Source organism: Lotus japonicus, chromosome 3, assembly GCF_012489685.1.
Source record: "Lotus japonicus ecotype B-129 chromosome 3, LjGifu_v1.2".
Taxonomy (NCBI): domain Eukaryota; kingdom Viridiplantae; phylum Streptophyta; class Magnoliopsida; order Fabales; family Fabaceae; genus Lotus; species Lotus japonicus.
In genome coordinates, this window is record NC_080043.1 from 9,759,673 (window position 1) to 9,777,286 (window position 17,614).

At 34.8% G+C, this 17,614-nt stretch overlaps 3 protein-coding genes across 3 annotated transcripts; all 3 read right to left on the minus strand.

The window, feature by feature from the left end:
• Positions 1–324: 324 nt before the first annotated feature.
• Positions 325–849, minus strand: LOC130743569 (ethylene-responsive transcription factor ERF117-like). The gene has a single exon (XM_057595815.1). The coding sequence runs from the start codon at positions 847–849 to the stop codon at positions 325–327; it is 525 nt and encodes a 174-aa protein (XP_057451798.1).
• A 7,776-nt stretch (positions 850–8,625) lies between these two features.
• Positions 8,626–10,780, minus strand: LOC130749795 (ninja-family protein 4). The gene is made up of 2 exons (XM_057603164.1): positions 10,141–10,780; positions 8,626–9,437 (listed from the first exon to the last, which is right to left on the minus strand). The coding sequence occupies exons 1-2, from the start codon at positions 10,658–10,660 to the stop codon at positions 8,848–8,850; spliced, it is 1,110 nt and encodes a 369-aa protein (XP_057459147.1). The 5' UTR covers positions 10,661–10,780; the 3' UTR covers positions 8,626–8,847.
• Positions 10,781–12,940: 2,160 nt separating this feature from the next.
• Positions 12,941–17,419, minus strand: LOC130749456 (ER lumen protein-retaining receptor-like). The gene is made up of 6 exons (XM_057602815.1): positions 17,050–17,419; positions 15,715–15,914; positions 14,957–15,097; positions 14,799–14,879; positions 13,590–13,717; positions 12,941–13,157 (listed from the first exon to the last, which is right to left on the minus strand). The coding sequence occupies exons 1-6, from the start codon at positions 17,276–17,278 to the stop codon at positions 13,118–13,120; spliced, it is 819 nt and encodes a 272-aa protein (XP_057458798.1). The 5' UTR covers positions 17,279–17,419; the 3' UTR covers positions 12,941–13,117.
• Positions 17,420–17,614: the final 195 nt, after the last annotated feature.

Sequence of the window (17,614 nt, forward strand, 5' to 3'; positions counted from 1 at the left end):
GACACCAATCTCCTGGAAGGACCAGAGAACCCATCGGGCAATGAGTTAGTAGCTTAAATTTCAGATAACTTAATTATGTTGATGATTTAAGCGCGTCATTTGATATAATCGAATTTTTTTTATTAAAACAAAATTTGCAAGTTTGCTTATATCACATCACATCCATTTGCTCTTTATCTATTTTTTGATATCGCATCAGATCTATAATCATGTATCTCTCTTCCTATCCTTACTCACAAATGTCTCTAGACACCCATATATTATTCATATTCAATTGATTTATCCTCTCCATAAACCGGTTTCAGAACATTCTTCTTCACAACTCTATTTGGCATCTTTTGAAGCTAGTGCGTCCTTTTTCCAAGCTAATTCATTGTCAAGTTCCTCCCTCTTATTCACATAAGCAATAGCAGCTTCTTGTTCAGTCTTATATGAACCCAGCCACAACCTCTCCCCTCGAATTGGATCTCGGATTTCTGCTGCAAATGTCCCCCATTTCCTTCGGCGAACACCTTTGAATTTGCTCGTTTTTTTCTTTTTGATCTTGCTGGAACAAGGAGTAGGAACTGCAGCTACAACATTTTTTGAATTGACATCCACATCCGGTTGTGGAAGTACAGAATTCTCTGCATGTGATTTGATTGGAACCAAATATTTCTTGACTATCCGCTTAGAACCATCATCTTTGATCAAAATCTCATCATCACTTGATTCATCTGTAGCATCAGGGTCATCATTAGTACTATACATAATCCTTAATTTCCTTACAGTGTTCATTTTTTCTTCTTTCGTTGCAACTTTTTCTTTTCCCTTGTGTTCTCGTCCTCGTTTCAGAGTTTGTCCTTTCATGTTTACTCGAACCACACAACAAAATCTGACCAAGTACAAGGAGAGAAAATCTATAGAGTGAGAAGGATAAAGATAAATAGTTTAGGATACTCAAAATCACACAAGTCAAAATAAAAATTACCCTTAATTCGAAGAAGTATTAAGAAGAGAGACCACAACATTCAAACCCAATACATGTCCTGCAATGAAAGAGATAAAATGGAACTCTTTTTAGTGAAAAAAATTAAAACCTGATCTAAACCTCATGTCATGAACTGTGTCAAAACTAGGGTTTAAATTGCGGTCAGCAACCATAATTGTGACAACAACTTAAATGGAATTAGACGTGTCCTGCATTGACATGGGGACTGCAACTTCTATGACATTAACCCACATTTGTTAGTAATTATGTAATGCATCCATGATCTTTACAACAACTTAAAACCTAGGAAAGTACTAAATTACAAGTATCAAGGTGAACCTACATACCATTTTGATCTCAATCTCTTGTAAAAGGTATGACTAAATTGTCTGTGTCTCTGATCAAATGGCAAGACTAATTAGATTCTGACCTCTGAAGATGTCTATGTGTTTTCACTCTTCTCTTATGGTGACAACCTTTGCTTATATAGTGTGAAGAAGAAATAAGGGGCACATAAACAAAAGTAATAAATAATTAATAAATAAATATATACGGATTCAAAGTATTCACAATCTCAAATAACCAAAAATTATAATATTAATGACTTAATATTAATTATATGGCTCAGTATTAATATTTTTATTAATTATTTGAAACTTGTGAATTTTTTCGTATGAATATAATTAATACAATTAGAATTATCATTAAAGGAATTAAATTTTTTTCAAAGTTTCTTTCATTACTAAATATTTTAATTGAAAGCTTCCAAAAAAAAAATAAGTAATTTCATTATTTGATAAGAATAACAATCATTTAATATATTTGAAAATTTATCTAAATAATTAATAATTAATTTTATATAAATTTATAATTCAAATAGAAACAAATTCATTATTTGATATTTTATTATTTATTAATTATTATTACCAACAATATACATATTAATATCATTAATTGTATATTTTGATTCTTTGACATAAATACTCATCAATACTATCTAAGTAAAATCTTATTTAGTATATATATATATATATATATATATGTATATATACATATATATACAAATGGATATAGAAAAAATTTAATAAATATTTTTATCATATATAAATATTTATTTAATAATTAATTTGTATAATATTATAATAAAAGCTCTTGAATTTTTACTTTTTAAATAAAAATAATTTCTTAATTTATTAATCATTAAATATAGGGTTTAGGGTTTGGATAGTGTGGAAGATTTTGCCGTCATGGGTAATGAATTGGCGCTTTTGGAGCCTGAGGGTAGTGACCCTAAAGGCGTTTTGACTAGGGCGAGGTGCGCTTTACTTATGGGGAAAAGGTGTGGAATGGTTTATGATTGCTCTGACGAGTGTGCTCTTCAAGGTCTTGTGGCTCAAATTAGCTCGCGCAGATTGGGATAGGACCTTTTGGAGTCTATCAGAGTTTATCTTTTTTGGTAGGTTGATCATCTCTTTTAGGTTAGCTTTTAGGTTGGTGCTTATATTTTGGGAATTTCCATTGTATATTCTTGAACGAGGCTTCTTTTTGTGGGGCGTTCTATCTCAGGTCTTTGGGTTGGGGTTGGCGTTTCTATTTTAGGTGATTAGCTTTTTGCTATACTAATCACTTTTGTTACCCTGTACTCTTTTGAGCTTTGTTCCCAAAGCTTTTGCTTAATATATATCTTTATGCTTTCGAAAAAAAAATCATTAAATATATATTAAAAAATTAACAAAAATAAATTTTAAATATTTTTATTTAATACTTTTGAATATTTTTTATTTATTAAATATTACTTTGTTTCATTTTATTTTTTTTTGTATTTATTTTCAATTATGTTTATAATTACAATTAGAATTTGAGAGGTCTAACTGTACTCCAAAGCGTAGCTCAAGAGGTTAGGATTGGCTTCACAACAAGTATCTTAAATTTTTCTATCTTGTCTATATCTCTAGTAAATGTGAGACTTCTCAACAATTACTAAATTTAATCTTTCATATTATAATTGTATGTATAATAAAAAATTGTAAAGTAAAAAAAAAATATATATATATATATATAAAATAATTAATATTGTCATTAATACAAGTCAATCTTCCTATCCCTCTCATCTTTTCCTATCACATGACACAACTTATCGTTCATCCCTATCTCTTTTCTTCTTATTTTAACAAGGTGGAGGTGTTTAGAGGTGTGAAATAAACTTTATTCTTTGAATATTTGAAGAAAATAAGACCAACGAAGTCAGATTTGAAAAGTGAGAAAAAGTCTCAAAATAAAAAATACTCTCATCTTCAAAGAACTTACACGTTAAATATCAACTCACTGAATTACTCTTAGTATTCCTTTAGAGTCATCTCTTGTATCAATATTAAAGAGTTTCTAGATCTTAATCTTTCTACATCTCTCTTTTTGAAGAGAATCTAAGTAGAAGAAAAACCATTTCTTGGATTTAGGAGAAGTCTTGTAGAATACTTGTGAAGGAAATTAAAAGTCCTTGATAATACTTGTGAAGGAGAATTCCTTAAAATTTGGCTGAAGTAGTGAGTAATCTTGGTGGATACCAAGTCTGAACGTAGCCCATTTGTTTATGGTGAACCAGGATAAATCTCTTGTGTGCTTTACATGCTTTAGTTTATATTCACTCATATCTTTTATGTTGCACAATCACTCTTTTGAAAATGTTCTAAAGAACGAATATTTGTTTCAAAAAGGTTGTTTTCAAAGACACAGTTCAAACTCCCATTTTCTTGTGTCCTGCATTCTTTCCCATAGATATATTAGCAGAGTGTACTTCCTACATGATCAGGTCAACAACTAGGTAACCTGAAGGAAGTCCTAGTTAACTCGATCATAGGTCTTCTCCAAGTAAATTTTCAAAGCCACGAGCCCTCTACCTCATTTGTGAGTATGAGTAGTGTGCATAACCTCCTGAGGATGAATAAAGTTGTCCTTCGTACCCCGTCCTGACGGTATGAAGCTTCCTTGGAGAGGGCCCACAAGTTCGGCTACGAGAGGTTTGAACCTGTTCACCAACACCTTAGTTATAATTTGTTATGCCACATTACAAAGGCTCATAGAAGAGTTGGATCTGCCTTGCAATTCCAGAAAAGCGTCAGCCACCATGTAGTGGAGTTCATGCCCCAAAGTATGCCAATATTTTTTTTATAGAAGAACTCTTGAAACCTATATGCACCAAGAGCCTTAAAGGAGTGCATGGGAATTATGTGGCACTACAGACTTCATGGAAGGAAGCGAGAAGTACTAACTCAAGAATATCCTACTCGGAAATGGTAGGCGTCCAGTTCTCCATGCGAAAGCTAACGCTTACCTCGGATCAAGTCAGCATCACCCGCAAGTTCAGGAGAAAGTGAAGTTCTAAAGAAAAGAAAGAATCGAAGTTCCATTATATAGTTTCGGTTAATCTGCGAGTCAATAGAAAACAGGTTAGTGATAAATAATTGTACCTCCTACTTAAGGATATGATTGAATTTAATGATATTTAAAATAGGAAATAGAAGGATGTGATTGAATGACTGTGTAAATTTTTTTATACCGTCAGTGCATAAAATTAAACTAATCTCATTACAAAATACAACAGTATAAATTATTAATAGTATTTTCTAAATATTTAGTAGGGATCTTTTATATAAAGAGACACTAAAATATCTCTAAAGAGTGTTATAGGAAGGAAGGTAGTAATTAAGCTCTAAGCTACGTATGGATCATATGATTGCTTAAGTTTGGGTTATATATGACAAATATTATCATTCAAGAAATAAGATGTGTCATAACAAAGTTTTACCATTTTTTTCCTGAGAAAACAGCTAATTAACTCATTTAGGTTGGGACTTTGTTGTTCTCTTTGCTTTAGGGCCACCAATTTCATGAGGAGATTTCAGTTGTAGACCAACAATAAACAAAACAGAGCGCTTCAAAACCAATTTTAATTGAATTTTAGATTTAACCATAAAAATGAGGAAATTATAACCATTTTTTTCTATAAGTATATTGCAAAAAAAAAAACAAACTCTTTTCCACCACTAATTTAAACTAAACTATCTTCATTGTGACAGCCAAGAGTAAAAGAGAAAGTATAAATGTTCTCGATGTATTGAACAAAATTGCAAACACAAGACGAGAAATACAACACAATTAGGAGGAACCCATCACACTTTTAGGCTCCTTCACCAAACCCCATCATGAAAGCTTGGTTTTTTTGCTTTCTTCTTCTTAGTGTGGCTGTTCTCAACCATAGCGTTCATGGCGGTGAAACAAAATATATAGATATGGATAAGATAACTGGACGTAAAATAATATCTGAAGGCAATAGTAATAAGAGAATACCAGCTAATCCTTACAATCGTGGATGCTCCCCAATTCACAGATGTCGAGGACTGTGATTGATGATGGATAATCAAAAGAATTTATATGCTGATGGTGTTACTGGAGTTTATCATTGTATCACGAATTTATAGCTAATTGCACCAAATATACAATATATGTATTTTCTCTCTCATTGTTTGTGTGATGTTTGGAATTATTCATAATTTACAATATATTGACTTCCATTATCTACATTTTCTACAAATCTTCAACTTCAGCCTTAATTATTTTTGTTATATGTCAAGTAATGTATTATGGCCTTAAATGCATTTTTTTTTTCGAAAACGACATATGAATATATATATAAAGATGGGTGACCCCTAATGTGGACCACTTTTAAAGTGGTCTAATTTTAGACCACTTTTTTTAACCTGCTATAACAGGCATTTTTTTTAAAGATATTTAATATATGACAAATTTTTAATGATATTTTTTCTTAAAAAAAATAATGTGTTGACCTGCTATACTCAGTTAAAGTATGTGGTGTAAAATTACACCACCTAAAACTGGTGCATATTAGGTTCACCTATAAAGATAATGTTGAGAAACAACCCCTCTTCACATGGGTACAGTAACCAAGCTCGGCCATGACAGTAAAAACCTTCCAAAACCTTAAAAACCCCCCACAAGCAAACAAACAAACCCACAATCCCTAACGTCTACACTAACGGAAAGAGGTCCTTAATCAAAAACAGCGACAAGTTCACCCAAGGATCCTATATCAAACCGCACAACACCTGAAAGAGAGACCAACCCAGCAATGCAAACTAAAATACCCAAGAATTAAAATACAAGGATTAAAATTGACATTAAAAAGATTGGACTCGGACAAAATTCGGTAGTCGGTACCCATAGCTTACCCTCTTTACTTGTTTCATACCTGTTTTTTTTTTGTCAAAGTTCATACTTGTTTCATACATGGTAATATGAGCAATTGTAGTTTTCATATTATTATTGTATGAAATGAGTAAAGACGTTCAATCAGTCTTTTTATAATGAGATCAGAGGAGTATTTATTGCATGTTGAAAGGTTTGATATGGGTTTTAGTGAGAGCCAACAAAACAAGCCCAAAAGCCGGGTACAAATACCCAAAGGATTGCAATGGACTAGAGGTACAAATACTAGTCTATAACAGGTCATGGACTAGTATGAAGAAGAAGAAGAACAAAAATAAAGTAAGGAGGAAAAGAAATGTGGAGAAAAGGAGATATGACCCAAAAAACCTTTTGACCCTGTTTTTCATAATTTTGAAATGTGTATATTTTTTACCAAAAAAAAAATGTGTATTCCATTTTATGATTGGTTGATCTTAAGAGTGATGTTAGGTTTGTGCTCGAGAAGAAATTCCCACTAATAATGTCATGAAAATAAATTAATGATAAATATTGTTGTGCATTACATTAAAGCAGTATGATAAATTTAATGAGATGGAATGCCAAAAAGCACGGAAACCGCATGACCAAGTACAGCACCCTGAAAAGTCAGCGTCTTGGGGTTCGGAAGACCTTGGAAAGCATGAGCGGACAAGTGCAAGAACGTCGGAGGTGTCGGATCAGCAGGGATGTCCTCAGGAAGTGAGGCATCGTCCTCCGGGTCAGTGCACATCAACAAGAAAAGTCGTGGTTGACAACGATGGCCGACAACAAACTTCTCGTCGCAGTTGTAACACAACCCCAGCGCACGTCGTTCCTGCATTTGGGCACCGGTTAACCGCTTGATGGGAAGTGAAGGGGGTGGCAGCAAGGGCGGTGTCGCCTTCACGGTGGAGGTGGCACCGGTTTGGGGCTGAGACTGCGGACGGGCGCCAGGAGTAAATGTGTTGTGTCCCGTCGCCGGCCGAGAGAAGCGTGATGGAAGTTGTTTGGCGGACGCAACTTTCTCTTCCAACATTTTGGCCAAACCGATGGCATCAGATACAGAGTACGGGCGCAAAGGCTTCAAATCATTCTTGATATCATCCCGCAGACCTGAAATAAAACAGTTAAGCAACATCTCAGGAGAAAGACCGACAACCTGATTGCAAAGCTTTTCAAAACGGGTCTGGTAGACAGCGACGGTGGTAGTTTGCTGCAACTTGAATAGGGATTGTTGAGGATTCTCAAAATCCGAGGGGCCAAAACGGAGTGTGAGATTGCGAACAAACTCATCCCAGGAAAGCAGTTGGCGGTTTGTATGCATCCAGCGATACCATACAAGAGTCTCTCCTTTCATGTAAAAAGCCGCCAAATGCAAACGTTGATCCCCGGGAATTTGGAGAAACTGAAAGTACTGCTCAGCCTGGAAAACCCAAGACACCGGGTCGGTGCCCTCAAATTGATTAAGTTGGAGCTTCAAGGCTCTGGTGTGATCCGCACGGTTGGTGAATGCGGTGCGAGTAGGATTATGCGCCAGTGCAGCGGGTTGCTCAGAAGACAGTTGTGCAACCTGTGAAGATAACTGGTGGACAGTGGTATCATTCTGGTCTAGCCGAAGGAGCATCGAGGAGAGTTGCTCCGTGATGGTAGCAAACATCCCAGCAAAGTCTTCTGGGGAGGGAGCCATCAAAAGAATGAAAGCACCAGATGGTAAGAGGTTATCCTCTTACCTAGCATAAACAGAAAATAAAAGAGAAGAAGAAGAAGGCAAATTCAATATTCTGGTTATTATTCTCAGCAGCTATAACGTGCTACTTATAAGGTCTAGGCAATTAAATAAATAAGGAAACCCTAAGTAAATAAGGAGGTTGCACCTCTATAGTGTGCTGGTGCACCAATTAACCTAATTATAAAATACTTGGCAAAACTTGGGCTAATAGAATTAATGGCCCATTTATTTAGGAATAACAGAAATAAAAATACTACTAGTCCCTGAACCTTATTGGCTTAATGATGGTTCTCTTGGGCCTTGTGGAGGTGGGCTCCGTACCACACTCTCTTCCTTGTAGGGCTAATTTATCAAAACGGGACATCCAAGTGCATGCAGCTCTATTTGTAAGAAACTGATTTGTAATTCTCTGTGGGCTTGCCCAAGCAGTTGTACTACCCTTTTGGATTATGGGTCTGGCCCATGTTATCAATGAAATGTTCACCTTTGACCAAAAAAAAAAAAAGTGCATGCAGCTCTATTTGTAGACTTTGTTTTCTTAGATTAAAGTATTACGAGCTTTCCAAAAAAAAAAAAGGAAGTAAAAAAGGTTATATAGAAAAGAAAAGTAGAAAACGCAACAGGTAGTCTAGAACAAGAAAATAGTTTTTCTTTCCCCCAGGGAAAAAAATAAAAGAACACCAAATTGAATCCAGCAAAAATCATAACATCAAACGTGTAACCAATGGAGTTAGATTAGTTATTAATACAATTAGAGTAGTAGTAGACAAGGAAACTCTCCTATAACCAAAATATATACTCTTCTCTGCCTAAACATAACAATAACATAGCTAACTGACCCGCTATCAAATTATTCTCCAATTGTCTTGACTCTTGAGACACAAAGCTGTAGACAAATTAAAACAGATCACCCAAAAGCAGAAGGAATTACAGTAATGTGTTTTAGAGGGTGAGTGATGTCTGTGCCCCCTGCATGCTGCACAAACTCAGCAGGTGAAAATGTGCTTCCATGGCAGACACAAACAATGCTAACTTCAGAATTTGTATATCTGTATAGAAACCCATTAACTGTTCTCCCATTTGGTCCATTCCCTTTAGTTGATACATAAGGCATTTGAGGAAGGGAAGAAGCCTGAGACAGAGGCTTTGGTAATGGTGGCTTTCCCAATATCTCATCTTTGCTCTCCTTCAAGGTGCCATTGCTTGAATTTTCATTAGAAAGAGGCTTACTATTAGGCATTGAAAGTGTCTTTCTGTTTTCTGCATTTTCTTCCCTGAGTTTCACTGGCTCGGGTCGCGTGACGACGTTTGATTGAGTTTGCCTCACAGATTGCTTTTCTTCTTGTACATTGTTGCCATATTGTTGGGATTTTACCGGAGGAGATGAATCACTTTCTTCAGGTTGGTTTCTGATGTTAGCTTCCTTGGAACTGTTCAATTGAGTTGGTTCTGCCAAAGAATTAGCTGAATGGCTGTGGCTGTCTGTGCTTCCACCATCTGAAAAAACAAATGGCTATTGTTATAAATTGTCCTGATAATGAATGTCCTAAAGTATACTGATTAAGGAATTAAACAAAATATTATTGAAAAGAATAACATTCACTATATGGATCAGAAAATACACAATTGTTTAGTCCTTAACATTTGCTTACAGGTTGAAAATCAAGATTGAAGAGTGCAATTAAATAATTGAGCGAAATAACTTTTAAGTGTTGAAAATTAAAGGCTTTGATGGATATGAAACCTCAACAAAGAACAATAAAAGCTTGCAATAGAATCTCAAAAGCATGAAGTATGCCTATAAAGTAGAATAATCTGATGGCTACGGTAATTCCAGAAAAGAAACAGCCTGTGCTTTTCAATTTAATTATGCTTTGCTTTTCATCATAGAATGAATACTGCTGATCATGTGAAACCTTCACATGACCTTTTCAATTTCATGTTAAAATTTATATCTTTCTCTTTTCATCCATTGAAATTGAATAACTGGAATCTTAATTCAAAGAAATTGTGAGAGAAATAGCTACTTTCGCTAAAATTACAGGGATTATGAACCCTCTCAGCATGCATTCATGAAAATGACCTCAAAAAAATTATTAAAATTACTGGACATAATATTTAAAATTTCAAGAAAAAAAAAACAATAATTAAATAAGGAGAATTTTTTTTGAATATAATAAATGAAAGAAAAAATATTCACCTTCACGAGAAGAACATTGGTAATCCGAAACCGCAGAGGAACTGCACCTAGAAGACCCATTAGACTTCGCTTTCCCATCTCCACCTTTAACGCCGTCAACCCCTCCACCCACATTCTTCTCGTTCGCAACCCAACACGGCAACGCCAAGCCGTTACTTAACGGCACGTACTGCACCGTCGCCGCGTACGGCTGCTGCTGCACGCAAAACGGCGTCGTCCATGAAACCGTCACGCCGCCGTCGAGAAAACCGGTTGTCTTTCCCTTCTTACACGCCGGTTCGCATTCCGGTTCGGACTCTCCAACTCCCCTCTTCTGCTCTAGCTTCTTCTTCACCTCCTCCATCCTCCGCAACGCAGCCTCACGCAAAACCGGTTTTGCATGAGCTGAATCCACGCGATGATCGTTGCGTGGATCCAAATCAAACAAAACCGGTTTGGAATTGGGATTATCTATAGGTTTTCTGAAAGTTCCGCCTATGGACAATCCCAAATCCAGCTCAATCTCTTCAACTTCCACCATCGTTTGTTATGTTGTTAGTTGTTACACTTTACCTTGAAACTCCACGCTACAGGTTCATATATGACACACACTAGGTAATGTTTTTTTTTCTTGCTGAGAAATTGTAACGTAATCTGAATTTCTTTATTTTTTTCGCGGGGTAGAAAAAGGAAAAGCGTGGGACACGTGGCGGAAGGCGAGAAGATAGGGGTTGGCGGTTTGTGACACGTAAGGTCACGTTAATTTGAAAGCTGTAACGTTGTTGCATTCACACCGTTAATGCTGGTGTTCTTGGAAGGTTCTGAGTGTTGCCACGTGTCGTTTTCTGATGGGAAGGGGTGAAGAGGGGACACGTGGCGGAAGCAGAAGAGGGTTGGGTTTTGTGACACGTGGGTGGGAAGCGTTACTGTCACACCGCGAATCTCTAGTTTTTGCTTGAATCTCGAGACTCGTGTGGGAGAGGTTGACACGTGTGGGGGTGGGGCCTACATTTTCTGCTGAAGGTGGGGTTTGGAGAAAGTGAAACGTGGAGGGTGGGAAGGTTTTGCCGAGGAGAGAGTGATGGTGACACGACGACGTTTGGGTAGCTGATTGATTGGTTTGTACTTGCGGTGGGGCGGGACTCGTTGACGAAAGCGACACGTCGACGTGTATGGGAATTCTAGAGCCCGAGAGAGTAACACATGAAATATGCTCGTGTAATGCATGCTGGCCTCTAGAATTCATTTTGAAAAATATTTGTCAAAGTGGGGTGTTTTGTGCCAACTGGGACGGTGATGTTAAATGACTCGAGAGAACGTGATTAACTTTTTCATAGGTGCACCATCACCTTTGAAGGTGTTGCATTGCAGCTTGGCCTAAGATCGACCTAAGAGCAATTATTGGGGTTGCATACAATCATCAGAAGCCAACGATTTACCATTTACTAGAGAAGACGCGGGAATCAGATGAAAATGAGTTATTTAAATGACAATTTTCACGATGCACATGATATAACTTGATGATGACGAACTTATAAAAAAACTTAATGTTGACGAGTCGTTGTTGCGGTTCATTTGTGCATACATATTTCGTTTCTTGGGACGTATGCTAATTAATGGTAGCACTGGTTGCGAAGTATCGTTGAGGTACTTGCCATTATTATAAGAGTTAGCTACATGTGGATCTATAGCTGGGGATTAGTAGTGTTGACATATCTGAATTGATCAATGTGTATGACGATGAACTATGATTGTGCTGAACTTAATGGATGTACATTTCTACTTCGGTTATGGGCATGAGCGAGAATTTGTGTATAGGCCTGAAAGAGCCACCTCTTAAAAACGGTTTCCCTCTTGAAGGAAGGTATGAATGTATTCATAATAACATATTTCAACACTTCTGTCATTTAAACGAATATATATAATGACTATCCTTTGAACAAGTGGAGTTCAAATAAGTATCCAATCACGTGGTATCGCAACAAGCTAGATGTCATGACCAACAACCATGTAAGTTCATACACTCTTCTGCAAACAATATTATTCATACACTCCTCTATTTATATGGTTTATCTACGAACAATATCCTTAAACTTCTTTAATATGGTTTCATCAAATCTTTACATTCTTCTTCATTATACCTCCTTAAGACCCGTGATTTAGTAAGGGAATTGGGGTAATATTGCTAATTAGTCAATTCACCTGACTTTATGTAACGTCAAGTCGCAAATCAATTTTTTGCGACTCGTGTTGGTCACTCGTTCATCTTAGATCAGTTGCTTGCTAATCTCGAGCTTGAGTCATGAAAATATATTGAACATTTTCCTAGAGGTCCGACTCAGCTCTGACCCAAAAACATTTTTTGCCTAAAACACTTAAACACATAAATGGATTCCTCTCGACATTTTAAGAGATAACATCTCGTTGATAATCTATAAAAAGGTCTCGTTTAGCCCTTTTTCCTCACGCCGAGGTTTCTACAAAACTTATGTGGCGGGCCAAAAACTTTCTCAAGGTTTGAAACGAATGCATATTGATATTACCGTCAATTTTCTCCCAATCATACATACATCATCATACGAATATAAAAAAAAAATTCAAATCCACGCTCTAACTTTAGTCAGGGTTTTGGGATGTTCCTACGACGAAACGTCGTTTTTGAACTTTTCATAAAAGTGAAAGAATCTAACGCTGTCGTTCTAAATCATACGATGGCATGATATTTTGATTTAAAATTTGTCATGAACATATTTCTACATATAAAACACACAAGAAACAGTAATCACATCAACTCACACTTAATAGCATTTGTTATGCTATATTGTCATGCTTAAACTGATAGCATAACTAATAAATTAATTCCATAAAATAATTGGATCTTTCAAGAGTAATAACTCATACATATGAGCTGTAAATAGTAGAATAGCTAGCCTCGAGATTTATATTATGTGCTTAATTCTTAGTAAGCACATTGTACACCAGAAAATTGAGATCTTAATTAAATAGGCATTTTCCTTAGAAGTTGTCCTTGTATAAAGCTGGGGAAAAAGAAACAAAGCAAAGAAAATATGAGTAAGTGATTCAAAAGCAAAAAAAGTTTTCATTATATTTACAACAAAAAAAGATATATATCTTTATTAATAGAGAAACCTCCAAGAGTACAATAATCAATGAGAAAACCAACCCTACCCAAGCTCTTTGAGACTAAAGTGTGTGTCTCATTAAAACCTTACTTGTCATGATTTTTTCTTAATTTCTTCATTTTGTGTTCTCCTCCCATCAATAACTCCACTATGTGCACTTGTTTTTTCTTTAATTGTGTAACTTTTTTTCTTAAGAAAATAGTATATAAATAACATACTTATGATTTTATTACCTCATATATATATATATTCAAAGATTGAAAAAAATTGAAACTAGTTAATTAGGAAGGACTAGATCTAGGAGTGGAAACAAATTGGTGTACATACCTTTTCATGTAATAGTAACAAAAGTCTGCCAAGATGAATGTTTGAACCAACTCTGACAAAAGAGCTAGAATGAGCCACACGTTGCCATTCTCAACTAGAAGAAAATATAACCTTGGATTCTCATAACTCTACAAAAATTAGAGATAATTAGACATGATTTAATGTACTGGTATCCAGGCTTTGTAGCAAATGCGAATGACTTTTTGCTACTCCATGCGTCGTCTATTATAACTCACTTTTACCTAATTTTTGTGGATAAAAAATTACTGAATTAGTTAGTCACAATAAATTTGTATCTTTTTTCCTAAATTACTTTCATTTAAAACTTAAAAGTATAGCAATTTCAATTCAATTAATCTCATATACTTCTCTCTCCATTTTAATGTTCCACTATCTTGAAAACCTCCTTCCACCAGTAAAATATAAGTTTCGAAAGGTTTTTGGAGTAGATATAAATGAAAATGACCTTAAAAATAATGAAAAATATTGGAAAGTAGAAAAACTCATTAAATGCTATAAGGGTAAACATGAAGAATTTTTTTAATGATGCATAGATATATATTGTAAAGTGACTTCTATTTTTGGATAAAAAACTCATAAAAAATGACTTTTAATAGAATACAGAGAGATGTATAGGAGAATAACTAGTGTAGTACACAATCAAACCCTTTCCCTAAATCCTATAAAATGGTGATTTAAGTAATTTTGAGTATATTCTTATTACAACTTAATACAAGCACACATGCATATGCAAAAATTAGTGAACATTTTTTCTTTTGAAAAAAGAATATTGAATTAAAAGCACCTAGGGAACAAAAGCTCTCCCTATATATTAAGCCCAGAATACAGCAAACAGAAAATTAGAAGAAGCAAAAAGATAAAGAAAGCACGAACTAAACACAGCCTACAGTAGAGCAACAAAACAGAGCCACACGCTACAAAAACAGAGTCAAGGTAAGGCAACTTCAAAAAAGGGTTGTGTTTTTGTAACTTTGGCTAAATAGATCCTTATAGTTTTCAGATATACATTTTTTAATTACATAAATGTAAAGTGAATTGACCCAAATAAAAAAAATATGAAATCATTTTAACAAATTGATATTCCATTTTTTTTTGAAATTCTAGCGGCAATTTTGATAAATGTGTGCTTATAAATCTTAATATATAAGAAATTATAGGAAACTAAATAGAGAAAAATGACAGTATTACCTGAATAAGCCAATGAGCAAATAGGAAGAATCTTGAAACCCCAAGAGCAAATACATAATATCCCGTAAATGTTTCAACCATCTACAAATACCACGATTTTACAATATACTCTTTCAGGAATTAAAATATTTATATAAAAAAAATACTTGAGGACATACCTTTGCATTTTGCAAATAATGAAGTTGAGGAAGAACTGAAATAGCTTCTAAATACGTGCCGAATGCCCAAGAGATTCGATTTAAGCGAGAATGAATTGTATAAGGGTGGATTAGGATCGCAAGGATTGCACAAGGAACCACCTATAGTATACACAATTAATAGATGTTATAGATATTCTATGTGCATGAGAATATCTAAAGATATTGTTTAGTAATAACTACAACTATGAAACTAAAAATTTCACTCAAAATATTAAAAAAAAAATTATTACATAAGGTTTGATGTATAACTTGATTAAACCCAAGGGGCCAACTGAATGGAGTATGATTGCATCTCATATCTAACATAGTGTAGGTTCAAGCCTCCACTATTCCCCTTAAGATAAGGTAAATCTAAGTCTGTTCTAATTTTCTTTAAGCATGAAATTTTTTCTTATCCTGTCCTAATTAGTTTATTATTATAAATCAAACTTCAAATGTTATGGGTATTCAAATTGACATAACATATTCATGATGCGACATTTTTTTTTGAACGTGGAACCAATGCATTAAAATCAAGAAGTCATAGAGGCAGTTACATCAGAACCAACCAAACCGACACAATCCGGGGGAACCTCCTCAATCCAAACATTATTGAGATACTTTGAGGAGTTCTTAGCTAAGTGATTAGCTACAGAGTTTCTGGACCGACGCACAAACAATAAACGAAAACTATGATGCGACATTTTAAATAATGCATTTATATTAATTTTACTTACCACAAACGATCGTCTCAAGGTATCAAGCTCTTTGACATAGGATGACTTCAACTTGAACCTCATTGCCCATATAACAAGTAACGTAGCCACGAGAGATATGAAATCTAGCACAACGTAGATGCTACCCACCATCAACAACCTAAAGTTTAATCTCGATAATAGGGATAAAGCTGTGATCTCTTGGGTCTTAACTGATAATCCTGAAAAATAGAATTAGACAATTTTTCTTTGGACTCGTTAGTTGCCATTGCAATGAACACTTCAATTTATGTATGATCAAAAGTTGAACCACTTAATGTATGAGTAAGGAAGCAAAAAACCATTCTCATCTTATACTAAATATATAAGACACTTATATTTCTCAACAAAATAAGCTTGGGGTTGACCCACTTGTCCTAGATTTTTCAGTGTAGTTCATATTTTTTCCTTTATTATTTTATTATTTCATTAAAACGTTGTCATTTATTTGACATATATTGTTCTTCTTGAAATGAAGTTTCTCTCATCATGTTGCCTTCGGTGGTGGTGCATGGCCTTGGATGGCTTAGCTAACAGGATAGAGCTACATTAACACATTGAGGGGTGTACTTGTAGAAGACACTCGGAGACTTAAATTTTCTCCTTTAGCTTTGTCTAATGGTCACATTCCAAACGATTTTCGGACAGGTATGAATTGAATGTATCCTACAACCATTTGAAGGTGCTAGGATATAGAGCGTTTGCTCATGTTCTCAAAAGGTGAATGATTAAAAATCGACTCCAAATCCAAAGGAACCATCTTCTTAAGAAATGGAAATAAAGAATTCAGATATAAACACATGCATGGTCATCAAGCGTGGTCATAAGCAAAAAGCTTAATCCATGTTCTCGTAGCCGTCGGTATATGGCGAACACAATCAAATAACCTGCTAGGAGTGTTCCCATCTAGTCCAATGGTGGATAGTTTATTCATATCAAAATGATATTTCTTATAGAATGAATCAAACTGACAATTTTTTATTCGCTAACTAAATCAGATCAAATCGATTATATTGATTTATTGACTCAATATAATAAAATTAAATCAATTATGAATTCTAACCTCACGATTGTGTTCATGAGAATACAACTATATATTCTCCACACATTACCCATTTCTAACATAATTGAATTTAAAAAGGTAAATAGCTCCTTCCAAATAGTGATAGGGGTGGAGGGAGATAAAAAACTAGGCAGCCTGTTCCATAATTTAAATTTAAATTCCTAGGTTTTCATATCCACATGAAGATGAGATTTATCTAGAAAATAATTAACAATCGCAATTAACAATTTTGACAAACTGGAAAGAAAACGTACCAGAGCAGGTCTTGCGGGAAAAGAGCTTCTGTATAAGAACAACAATCCCAGCAAAATGAATTACTCGAGAGGCTATGTAGAAATGCAACGGATTATAGATAGTGAACTTTAGAGCCACAATCGCAAAAACCAAAAGCAATGCCCCCAAAATGATCTTCACTCTCTTAGATCCCTTCCTCAACCATTCAAACAAAACATTCATCATTGGAGAATCCCTCTTTGTACCCATTGTGTATTCAGCAAAAATTCACTCAAACACAGTTTGTATCAGTTATATAGATCGAGAGAGAGCAATAGTAAAGATTAGAGAAATATTTTTGCTGAAGAAATAGAGAGATGTTTCACAACAAGAGAACATGCACTAGAGGATGAGGTTTTTTTTTTTTTTTTTTTACGGTGATGATGTTATATTAATCGGTGACATTAAATATCTTATATTTGGAAATGAATGTTACGATTTCATATTAATTTAACTTTCTCTCTCTCTATATATATTAAATAGATAAAATGTTATACTTTGTACTATTTTGAAACAAAAAGAGTCAACTCCGACAAATATCACTCC